The sequence below is a fragment of the Zeus faber genome (assembly GCF_960531495.2).
Source record: "Zeus faber genome assembly, chromosome: 3".
NCBI lineage: Eukaryota > Metazoa > Chordata > Actinopteri > Zeiformes > Zeidae > Zeus > Zeus faber.
The window spans coordinates 25,006,793-25,019,492 of record NC_137190.1 but is presented as its reverse complement, the minus strand read 5'-3'; the positions used below and the strand labels follow the sequence as shown (position 1 = coordinate 25,019,492).

The 12,700-nt window shown below is 41.2% G+C and overlaps 1 protein-coding gene across 1 annotated transcript in view; it reads right to left on the bottom strand.

Annotated features, from left to right (window-relative positions):
- The window catches only part of luzp2 (leucine zipper protein 2), a gene marked incomplete at its 3' end in the record, with an annotated part of 156,772 nt that overhangs the window by 38,515 nt on the left and 105,557 nt on the right, over positions 1-12,700 (bottom strand). The window contains exons 4-5 of the mRNA XM_079997302.1: positions 12,406-12,487; positions 9,262-9,324 (exon numbers count right to left, since the gene is read on the bottom strand). Coding sequence (XP_079853428.1) covers positions 9,262-9,324; positions 12,406-12,487 — 145 coding nt within the window. The remainder of the gene's footprint in view (positions 1-9,261; positions 9,325-12,405; positions 12,488-12,700) is intronic.

Sequence of the window (12,700 nt, the reverse complement as noted above, 5' to 3'; positions counted from 1 at the left end):
TTTAGACCGGGAATTGTTTTGTGTTGGTCCTAGTGGAATATGCAACCCGGTACCCCGGAGCAGTGCCCCTGTGCAGTATTACGGCCAAAATTGTGGCACAGGCACTGTTGCAGGTCATCTCCAGAGTCGAGATTCCAAAGGAAATCCTGACAAACCAGGGTACTTCCTTTATGTCACGTACACTGTGAGAACTTTTATGGGCTTCACGGGCTTTTGGGCGTCCGCTCAATTCGGATCAGCATGTGCCACCTCCAGAATGACGGCCTGGTGGAGCTTCACGGCTCCATAAGACGCTGAAGAACAAGGTTTGTAAGTGTGTTCACGACGATAGCTGTAATTGGGATAAGTGGTTGGACCCTCTGGTCTTTGCTGATGTTTGTCTTGCAGCGAGGACGTGTGGTGCAGGATCCTAGAGCCTGTGGACCAGATAGTGAAGGAACCCTAACACACACTATGAACTATGATTTATTATTTACTCTATGTTCCTGTTATGCCAGCGAGCCTTTTTCTTGTCTATTAAATTATAATATAAACACACCAGTTTGGCTCACTGCCACAAAGTCTCCGTCCCTCTCCCTGAACTTGTGTCTGTGGACAGAGCTGTCCACAACCTGCTATAGGGAAACCAAAAATTGGATCCCTTGAGCAATGAATAAAAACATTTAAAAGATGAAGATGAAGAGCCATCTTTCACTCTGTTACCTACATCCATACTGGTTTACGTTTGAAGAAAGCCGAGGGACGCCGTCAACTCTCAATGTCTGTTGCCGACTGTTAAACATGGAGGGGGAACACTAAAGCTATGGATATCCATCTTGTGGGAGCTGTTGCGTTCAATAATTGCATGTTCTGAAGCTAAAGGGTTGTCCTACTCCTTCTGAGGTCGTTGATATTATTATATTGCTTCATTGTAACTTAAAAAACAACAAAGACAACAAATTACACAGGATTTTAACTTTCAACATTATTTTGCTTAAAACACGGTCCCAAATATCATGCAATTAGTTGCTAATGTGGCTTAATTTTCCCTATATTATTCAGGGTGTGACTAATCTTCAATTTGCAGTAATTTTTCATTATGGCCAATTAACATTGCATTGGCCACTAAAATATGTTTTTAATATATGCTGCACCTTTTTCAACGTTACTTGCCAATGTTAATTGAATTACAGAATTAAATTAGCTCAACCTCTCGTCAAAGAATGAAACTAAACCAACAATCTTTTTTTTTTTGATCTTTCCGACTTGGAGCTAAACTGCCAATTAGTCTTCAAAGTCTATCATTCTATTATTTTTAAATATTTTCCCATCATTTTGCCGGAAAGAGTAAATCTATGTCAACCCCAGCTGACAAACAAATCCTTTGAGAGGTTTGAAATCTCAACATATTCCTGATAGGGGCCAGGCTAGTGGATCTGGAGGGATCTCCCCCATTTATTTTCCCAATATCAGATTTCATGTTTAGCAATGACTTACGATGTCCGCCCGGTAGTACAGTGGTACTTTGACTTACGAGTTAAATTTGTTCCGTGACAGAGCTCGTAATTCAATCTGCTCGTATAGCAAATCAATTTTCCCCATTGAAATTAATTGAAATGCCATTAATCCGTTCCTGCCCCCAAAAAAACACCCCAATTTTTTTTGTTACGTGTTTTTAACTGAGAAAAATGTATTTATAAATAACAAATATTGTATAAAAACATAATAAAACATAATAAAAGAGAATGTTTAGATCATTTTTTCCTTCTCGCAGATGATACGCTCCGTCACGCTATTTCCTGGGAGCTGCTTCTCCGTCAACCACACCAACAGCAGATCCTCCATCTTTTCATGGACAGCGGTCCACAGCTTAGACATTATTTTAACGCCCTTGGCTGGCGTAATACCCTTTATCGTCTCCTTCTGCTTCAGTATGGTACATATCGTAGAAGTACTGCGCTCGTACTGCCTCGCCAATTCCATCACACGCACACCTCGCTCATGTTTTTCTATTATTTTGCGCTTTAAGTCAATGGACATCATCCGCTTCTTCTTCTCGGCAAAAACAGCCCCCTCGGTGGGAAAAACAAAAGGCCTGCAGACAGATTCATCTACATTTGGCTTTCTACAAGAAAATAATATAATGTATATTATACTATATATATATATATATATATATATATATATATATATATATGTATATATAAAAATCTGCTCAGCAGCTGGCGTCAGGTTTCACAGTAACTGCAGATTACATTGCTGTTGCATTGGACAATTTGGGGATGTTTTCTGACAAAGCAGAAAAAACAACCCAATGAAGATACACAGAACTGTTGGGACCTTTACATTTCAGACATACTGTACCACAAATTGACACGATAACCTCATCACTACAACAAGGTTTGGGAAATGACACCAGGCTACAATAGCAAGGGTCCATCTACAGAGAAGCAATTACAAAAGCCTACCAGATGTTTTTGAGGAGGGTTTTTTCACCGCTCCAGTGAAAGGCGAGTCCTTCCTTCCGGCAATGTCCTTTTCCAAACTAGCTCTCTGTCAATCTGCCTCAATTCCCGTACAAGAAAAGCCCTTCCTTCTTTATTTTCCACCCCTTTCCTTTCAAAGCCGTCCTTTTTTGACATGCAATCTCTGAATGGTTAAACGCAGCTTCCCGCCTACATTCAACATGTGGTTGTATATATATAATATAATTTTCCTGCTTTTAATTCAGTATTCACACTGCTGGGTTTATTTCGTGAAATTTGAGTCGTGTGTTGCCTTAAGATACGTGTGCATATAATGTCAATCATTTACAGTATATACAGTATAGAAGAAAATGCAGATAATGACTGCTTTGGCTCGCTGTCTCTGTGGGACTTTGTGAAGACGCTGGAAGACACTTGGTCTTTTGATGTTTTGTTATTTTATGTATTTTTAGAGCCCCCGTCACTGTTTTTTACATTTTGGTTCTTAATGCACAAGAGCATTGCGTGGTAATTTCTTTTTCAAATTAGAAATCTGTTCGCCAGCCTGTTATATGAATATCATAGCGATCAAAGAATGAGGGAGGGCAAGGATTCAAACGGAACCATTACATTATTTGGTGCGGTTGTTGGGAAAAAAAAACTATTTTGAAATCACTTGTCATTATCTAATTTATTTTTCCAAGTTAAAAGTTCCTTTGAGAGAGCCTTCCTTAAGTGAGGAGTTATTTGGGACTTTGTAGACAAATAAGGAAAATGGCCTGGACTCAAATGATAGGGATAAGAAAACACTTAATCATTCCTTGGGATTAAATGAAGGATTTGGGTGTGTGGCAGGCCGAGGGGCCGTGGTCAAGCTGCTGCGGCAGACAGGTGGTGCGAGCTCTCATCCCGGGGGCGCTCAGCTGCTGCGGATCGGGCGAATCAATGGAGAGGCTCCGCTGATTCGGGCATTTCAGGACCAGGAAGAAATTTAGGGTTTGTTTTCCCCGCAGCGAAAGAGGGCGTGCTTGCGGGACACGGTGTGGACCTGGCAAGAAGCGCGCTCTACCTAAGACGCCTGACACGTCGGTACGGGAGTGCACCGAAGCGCCCATCTAGTGGACTCTTTATCTGTTTGCCTGTGAGCCTTTGAGTTGTCCTTTTTGCCCACGCGCCGTAATTTTTGTTTGAACCTTTAAACAAATACATGCCGACCGGCGCTGTTTTCGCCTCTACCTGCCTCCTCCCTCTCATTCCCTGACCCTGGGCGAGAACACACCTCCACAAGTGCCGAAATGACTTCCTGGTCCTGGATTGGACAAATCAGTGGAGCCCCTCCGTTGATTCGTCCGATCCAGAGCGGCCCTGGGACGGGAGCCTGCACCGCCTGTCTGCAGCGGCGGCTTGACCACGCACCCATTGGCCCGCCACATAGTGAAATTCAGGATTGGGACAAAATTCAGGATTTGCATGAAATTCAGATGTTGATAATTGTGCGGAAGGTAACCTGGGCTTGTTTTAATCAAAGGTCGCTCGTATCACGCACAAGCTCAGCAATCAAGTCAAATTTGTGTGGACACCATGCTGCCCAACCCCTTGAATATTTAGCTGCCACCCAAAGACACATTGTCCCCACAATGTCCCCGCTCCAGATAAGTAAATCTAACAACCTCCCCCCAACTAGCACAGAACTCTCAGAACGTTTTTTCTAAAAAAAAATCTATTTGTTAAAAGGCTACAATTTATGAAAGAATGCTCTGATTCCATTGCAATGCTCTGATTTCTCAGCAGGTGAAATAGCTGGTTTATTTCGGTTGTTACCTTCCACGGCCCTGCTGGCAATTTCCGTTTAGTATTTCAGATGGGACACGGTTAGTGCACAGAGCCCGTTTTCAACCATTGTCCCTTCAGTAAAAAGGCCTCTGAGAAACACTGTGGACACCTACACGTACGCCTAGCTTACTACGTTTCAGTTAGTTAGCTAGGTAGGAATTAGGTTAGCAATTATGTTCGGTTTAGAAACTATTATGCATAATCTCAAAAAGCACTAAAAATACATTTCACTGCATATGTATGAATGTATGTAAAGTATATGTATGTGACAAATAAACCTCTTGAATCTTGAATCTTGAATCTTGAAATACATTTAAAACTATGATTTATTTGCTATATCAAGCATACTGCGTACAAATTGTCACATTTCCTATTACAAGTATAAATAATTGCATTTTATATCACAATGTCCAATTACAATAGTCAGTACATAATGTGACAAGTACAGTAAGTAAGTAAAGCAATTACTACAAGTGAGTGAGGTAATTCTGTTGGTATTGGAAAGGGTAGCAACGTGTGTGTCATCTTTTGAGGCATAGATCCACCTTTAATATGAGTTGTAATTTAACATAACATGCATAAACATGCATCATTACAGTGATATCAAAAAGAATAGTAAAAATTGTAGAAGTTTGATAGTTTCCCTTTCACGGGCGAGAGCTGTATAATCGTTTCCTCTTATTAAGTGGAATTTGGGGGTAAAACAAAGAAGAAGAAGAAAAACATGAAACAAAGATGTAGGTTCATCCATGGGTTTTGCTGCATTACTTCGGGAGAAATGAAAGGGAAAAAGACAATGACAGGAAGCCAATTCCGACTAAAGACATCAGCGGGGAGAGGCAGCGCTTGTGGCGAAGCTGTCTATTACAATACTCAGTGAGAGGCTGATGAGTCCCAGCAGGGCCAGAGTCAATCTGTAAATCATTCTCCTTCAAAATACTCATAAGAGGTACTGAAAGGCAATCATTGATAATGACTTTGCAGTGGATTGTCGCCTTAAGTCTTCTTCCTGAGCCGAAAACACGTGCATTTCCTCAGTAGAGCGCAACATGAAAGCTAATGCGGGCCGTGGTCGGGATAAACAGAGGCCGTCGGGCTGGATTTGAAATCATCAAAAACTTTTTTTTCCCCTTCAAAGTGTGCTACACAACATCCTGTTTACTTCGGTTAATAGTGTATAAAAAGGTTAGAGGTTAACTATATTATGCCTTGGTACAGTATTCATTTACAGGGATTCAATATATTACTCATGCTCAGTGCTAATGATTAAAATAGGTCAATGGTCAGTCATTCTCCGTAGATGGATAATTGCAGCAAGTTTGATATGTGAGTTTTCAAAGCAACATTGCCAACTAACAGATTTCCATAGACAAACGTGCGGAAATATTTACAAGTCCAAGGGGAGCCGTCTCAAAAATCTTGCCATCTGCTAAAAATGGGCAAACTCCATCAGTGAAGAGGCTGGGCGATTGCAAGTCCAAACTCACCAAAAGGCAATTAACAGGACGATGGATAAATGCCACGGAAGTACAGCAACAACAACTACCACAGAATCTGGACCACTATGACCCTGCATCAACAAAAATGGCACGTTGTGAGGTTCACAAAGCTTGAATTTATGATGCAGTTGCCTTTCAGAAACAGCTTGGATTCAAGGCCAACACGCAAAGGCCAATAACCTGTTATGGACCTCCTGAATAATGGAAGAAAAGTCATATGGTACGGGTCACTTTTCAACCTGTTTCCAACATCCAGACAGGTTTACGTTTAGAGAAAGACAAAGGATGCCTCAACCCTCAATATCTGTTGCCGAATGTTAAAGACCATAGGGGGTCCTTAATGGGAGTCATTTGGTCCAACAATTGCTGTGCTGGGAGATCAGGGAGGATTCATGACACAATATGTGTCATGAATCCTTCTCACCGGATTTTTGTGTCGTGCTCATGGGTTTACATCCTGAGTTCAGTGAGTGTAACATTATGACTCAAACAGCAAAGAAACATGCGCTGTAAATATCATATTTAAAGGCAGACCTTTTCGACAAAATTGCTTTGGATATTGCAGAAAATTCAAATAATAATATAGTCACCATCAAAGATACAGCAAGAGACTTGTGTTACCGTTTCAGCCCGAGGACCCAAGCTTTGTTTAGGCTGTACAGTAAAACCACACCCATGGTCCAATGCGTTCATGTAGAATGATGAAGCTTCTGAACCATTTGACCTTTTCTGGTTTTCTCTTTGAGGGGGTCTTCTTTTGACTCGTGGGAGGATGTTAGACACAGGGGAAACGTTTTTTTTTTATTTGTTTTTCCAGCTACCCCTGAGCCAGCTGGAGCCTAAATGCCAGCTGGGGCCTTCGCTGACGTTGGGAAAAAGTTCAAAGACCTCCTACTGACCACAAATGGCCACGCTGCATGTGATTACAGTGAAGAGACCCTTCATTTTCGAAAGATAGATGAGGAACTGCGACAAGCAGAATCTCCAAATGCCAAGGCGTCAGCCCTCAAATAATAAATAGGAGCAAAAGGGGACTAGAAAACATGATTTCAGTGAGCGTGTGTACGGTGGTCATTTCGCATTAGATCTTCACCCGGCAGGATAAATCAAACCAGCACAGAGTTGTATTATCTTCTGATATGGTTTTACATAGCGGGGATAGGCTTGGGAATTAAATAAAAAAGTTAAGTGCCTCTAGTCAGTCATAGCCTCTTATAGGTGTGACTGGTACATTTTAATATCAAATATTATAAATGTGTGCAACGGTAAATCCTCCCTTTTAAAATCCACGAGTTTGAAGGAAAATTTCAGATTTTTAAGTTTCTTTCTTGGATTACTGCCTCAAAAATTTCCAGTAAATGAAAAACGTACCGTAGCATACGGATGAGGATGAGAAATCACCTTTCTACCCTGTTCAATTCTAAGAATCTAATAAGAAAATAACTAAACCTGACCAGTTATACTGTATACAGGTTATTATTAGACATTATGTAAAAAAAACAACCTTATTATTCCTTGTCGAAACCTCTGTCTTAGAACTGTTGTCCTGTATCTCTACATGTGTATTTATGGATCATGTCTCAGCCTAACTTGTTTTTATGACAGCACGACAGACTTTTGATGACTTTTTATTTTCCCATTTTGACATTTAAAAATGAATTGCTCTAGATGTTGTTGGGTGGACTATTTTGCCAGTTTAATATATCATACATCTATTCATATATTCTGTAAATGTCAGACTAAACTGGAGCATGGATGGATCATTTCTATTGCAATTTGAAATGTACCTGTTTGTTTATCCTTTTCTGTAGAACAATAAGCTCGATCTTGGCATTCACATCTATCGTTTGTTATTAATTTCGGTGACCTTGGACTTTTTGCATTATTTATTTTTCATCTGTTTTAAGACATGACAACCTGTCATGTCTAAAACATTAGGCCTTTCTTACTATTACTCCCCCAATTGTCCCTTGCTTCCCCTATGTCCCCAAACTGCAACCTCAGCCCAAACCCTTTAGGTTTCAGATTGAAAGTAAAAGACCAGCGAAGGACCCTCGGTGGAGAAGGACCATGGGGAGATGGGGCACACAAACACCACCAGTTTTGGGACACTCTGGGTCACGATTTTGTTTTCTTTCTATTGCTACTGCTGACGCCATCATTCTTGGCCAACCGTTTCGGCATTTACAGCTTTTTTTTCTTTCTTTTTTGTAACGAAGGCAATCATAACAACAAGCTAATTAATACAATTGGAAGCAATTCATCATATCCGTTCGAGTGTAAGCTGTAAATTTGTCAAATGAGACGAATGTACTCTTGGAAACATTAATGCAGTGTATGGAACGCTGTGTCTGGCAATGTCCACTGAGTTAACAGTTACTTCGGAGGCTAGACTTTAATTGCCTGAGTTTCTGGGATTGACTCACTCCTCTCTTGCCCAGTCTGGCTTGCTGGATGTGGAGATGGCCTGGGGTGCAACTTGGCGCAAACACGCAAAAATTGAATGTTAATTCAATTTACAGGGCTTGGGAGGACAGTTCGAGGTGGAATGGAGTGGGTCAGGGCTAGACTGGGACAAAATATTAGACCCGGCATTTTTGGCCCAGACGGCCCAAGGAGGGGTGGGGGGGGCAAGAGAGTTACAAATTTAGACACATTAAGACGGGTGGTGCATTAGAAGGAGCAGTGTTTGTTCAGGGTCAGGGTAGTATTGGGTGTTGTCTTTACAAGTTGTGCCCTGGACTGGAAATGGATTTCTAATCCATTAAAAATGAGGTGAAAAAACGATTTTAAGGTTCTCCATTTGTCCTTGTGAACCTGCTAGAACAAAAAATGTTAAATCATACAAGCACTTATGAAGATAAATCCAATCAGATATTAAACTTGCATGGCCTTTGCACATCTCGTTACCCAGCAAGGTTTTAAATTGGAACAACCGAACAGACAAAACAAAAGTAGGTCTGATTTTCTATCAGAAATAACTATAGTACTGTATATCAGCAAAGAAAAGCAGATACATTAGCAGGGATATTTGGGTGACAGTCTGTCACTACTGATGTCATTTATACCATGGTGTCATTTATAATGGTATCGCATGTTGGTGAATATTTTATTTTATACCTTTCCTAACTTAGTTAAGTATGCTTATTTAAGATGTGCAAAAAAATAGGTTATTCCTAATATTCTTTGAATAAACTGCTCAATAATATTTGCTGATGAATTTTGCCTCACAAAGCTTATGATATTATATTCTGTTTAGCTTCTCCATGCGTTTTCCAGTGAAATAAGTAAAGCTAAGATTTATTAGGAGCCCCAGACGTAGTTTCAAGATCTTGTGATTTTGGGTCTTTTGAAGACATATAGTAGTATGGATGAATGTACTCTATAACTATCTACAATTCTTTTGATGTGTTATATCTTTCATTCATATGAATAAATCAATTAATTATGTGTTAATCAAAATATTAATCAATAGTTTGACTTACCTCTTGTTGTAAATCTTTGATGATTTTGGTCTTTTTCTCCATCTCCATCTTGAGATATTTTATCTAAGGACAAAAAATGAACAAAATCACAACCAAATGAAACAAAGAAAGCATTTATATCAATATCAATCATTTAATAATGGCTAGACATACTGTGTGGATGATATTACCAATATGACTGTGACAATATAGTGATATAGCATCTGCTTTATTATATATATATAGGTGTAATTCTAAGGTTCATTCTGACATTCTGAGTTGAGACCCTAAAAATGAAATGGAACTAGCTGCTCCAGAAAAAAGTGTGAGGATTAACTTCTGAGAAGCCAGAATGGCAAAATTGCAACAGAGAACTGATGGCGGTGGCCGTCCGAGGCCAGGGTTCAAACCTAGTACAGTTACACTTATTGATTGTTTTGTATTACAATCATTTTAAAAGGAATACGTAAAAATAATACACACATGCATCCTGTGTTTTTTAACTAAATGAGGGTGAATTTGAGTTAATTTTGAGATTAGCTCAATTTTATGACTTTATAAGTAAAAGAAGAAACTTTTAAATACAAGATCTCAATCAGAAGTTCATATGTCTATTCTCAATTGAACGCGTACCACTGAAGATGTGCCTTTTCAATTATTTTCTAAATCTTTATTACAGGACATAAATGTCAAGTCCAAGACGTTGCAGCATATGATCAGGATTTGTCTCTGCCCTTATGAAATGGCACAAATGTCACTTGCGATATTACTGGTGTAGTTTATTTTTTTTTTCTTGCAGCGTGGTTGACAATATTTATGTTGATCTTAATGTCACCGTGGGCATTACGTGTGCAAAGCGTCTCCAACTATTACAGGACTTGTTTTTCTCTTGCAGAGACCATCTCAGAGGTGTTCCATGGCAATCCGTCTGCACAGCTAATTGGGCTTCACGCTGATTTAATTAGCGTGTTCAAGGAACAAGAGGCCATTTCACAAAGACACGAAAGGTTAAAATAAACACAGTGCGTTATACCATTTTAACACTGCAATTAGTGTGCATACCCGGGTTTTTAAAATGTGGTTAAATCTACTAAAAATAAGCGATTGATACTGTTCCCGTTGCCAGTAAATGAGTATGGTTTCCTTTGTTTTTACTGGTGTGACACGTTCAACGTCACAAACAAGTTTGGGGCGTGTCAACATTAGAGGAGGCATGGAGTATCCAAGCACCGCCAGTGCCAACACTCCTCTCGTTCGGAGTCTGGCTTGGGGCGGTGCTGGAGTGGCTCGGAGCCCGGCGGGGAGCGTGGGGGTTCCGGGCGGGGAGTGTGGACCGTGGGAGCATGGGAGCGTGGGGGGAGTGTGGGGGTGTCCCCGCTTCACGCCCCGGTGCGTGTGGCTGGAGCTCGGTCCTTCGGAACTGCCGGTGCGCGGTAGGACTGGTGTAACCTTTCCCACTGAAGAGAAAGAGCTAGATGTTTGTGGATGTTAGCAGGTTTATTTCGTGCAGTGGAAAAGACAACTCATACGGGGGGCGCGAGTGTCACACCTGTCCGGCCTGCTCCCCCGTGAGTCTGTGTGAGTGCGGTTTTCTTTCATTTCAGTTTTGGTGTGAATGAGCCAGTGTTTGGTGATTTTTGGGAGCGTCCCTCTTTTCCCTCCATCTCTATCGTCCTGGTTCCACCACGTGATGATGTTCAGCAATCAGGCTCACTCCACTCGCAGTACAGCAGCTGCCAGCAATTACTGGCCCTGCATAAAAGCTCTGCTCTCCCCATCCTCTGGTGCCAGATCGTCTTCGACTACCGACCACGCTTGTAGCCTGCCAGGCCTGACGTCGTGTTTCCTGATCCCTTGTCACCTGTCCTGACTCTCCTAGCCCGTCCTGTTCCTGTGTGTCAGCCACCAGCTTCCTCCTCCGCCTGCCTGTTCTTCCTGGATTCACCTGAACCTGTACCATTCCCGGGTTTGTAGTAAAAGTGAGCTTCTTAAAACCTGGGCCTGCCTCCCGTTTCCGCAATTGGGTTCCACTGATAGCACACTTCACCAGACAGCGAGAGCCTGTTGTTCAGCAAAATTGTCAAAGAAATTTGTACACAAATTGGAAAAACAAATGTTCTACCAAAACAAAGTCTGACGGTCACGGAAGTGCAGTCATTACTAGCAGCTCTGAAGGGATGCCGATAGAGCACCACCATGTTTACGCACGCTTGGGAATTAGTTTGTAATTGTTTATAAAGTTGTTTTCACATATTCCACACAGTCATGTCTAGGCATAAAAATAAAAGTTCTCTGTTGTGGCTTATGGATATTTAGCTTGTTATGTGTTGGCTTTTAGGGCTGCCAAATGATTAAAATAATCACATGAAATTTGTGTAGTCAATCCAGATTATTTAATTTACTGAAATTTGACCCTTAATATTATATTTAAAAAGTACTATATTCAAGCTGGTATAGGATGGAAAACAATACAATTAAAATGTTTTTATAAAATAATTGAATTTTTGATGCCGGTCCTCTGCAATTTATAGGAATAGCCCCGAGGGGACCACGGGCCCCAGTTCGGGAACCACATGGATATGAAACAAAGTGTGTGCAATATTTAAACGCTTGACTACAAAACCTTTTAACCAACAGTCGAATTACAAAAGACTGAAAACTGTGCTGTGTAACTTTGTAGAGGGTCAGGTTGGCAATGCTTCCCCAGATACTTTCATCATTTCACTTCGCATTTTGGGTTGGAACTATGAACAGTTCAAACTAGGAAAACACTATTTGGCGTTAAATAACAAAAGCAACGCCGTTAAATGTATGGCTGGCAGTAACATGTTAATGTTTTAACTTTGACAGTCCTATTGTCGATCACTGTAATATAATGGAAAAGGATTTTGAAAGGAGGGAAAGTCATGATAATGTACTGGGTATTACTAGTAAATATCTCATTCCATTTGATCTTAACGCCTTTGTCCCTGTCTCGTTTGGTAGTGTTTAGCGTGTGTGTGTGTGGCTTGGTTCCCGGTCCACTCTAAGAGCTCTTATTAAGGCAAGACGCCTGGAGAGGTGAATTGTGGGTAATGAGCTCTGACCACTGCAGGCCCTGTGTGACAGGTGACAGGGCTGGTTAGTGGGAGGGACCAGATATCGGGGGGGGGGGGGGGGTCTCACCGTGGCCTGCTGTTTCTCTGCTTGCTCGGTGGCCTCGTCCAGCTGCTTCTGCAGAGCCGCCTGGAGGGTCTTCATCTCCTCCCTGTCCAGGTCGAACACAGTCACAAACACCTTGTTAACACCCACGTACTGACAAGAAAACAATATAAACAACCATTTTATCCTGGGCGCAAAGGATAGTGCAATATAATGTGATTTTTTGTCGGTTCATTTAGTGTAGAACATGCCGATCCAACTGCACTCCCTCGGAGGCCAGATTTTCAGCCTTTCAACATCACTTAAAAGAAGATGCAAA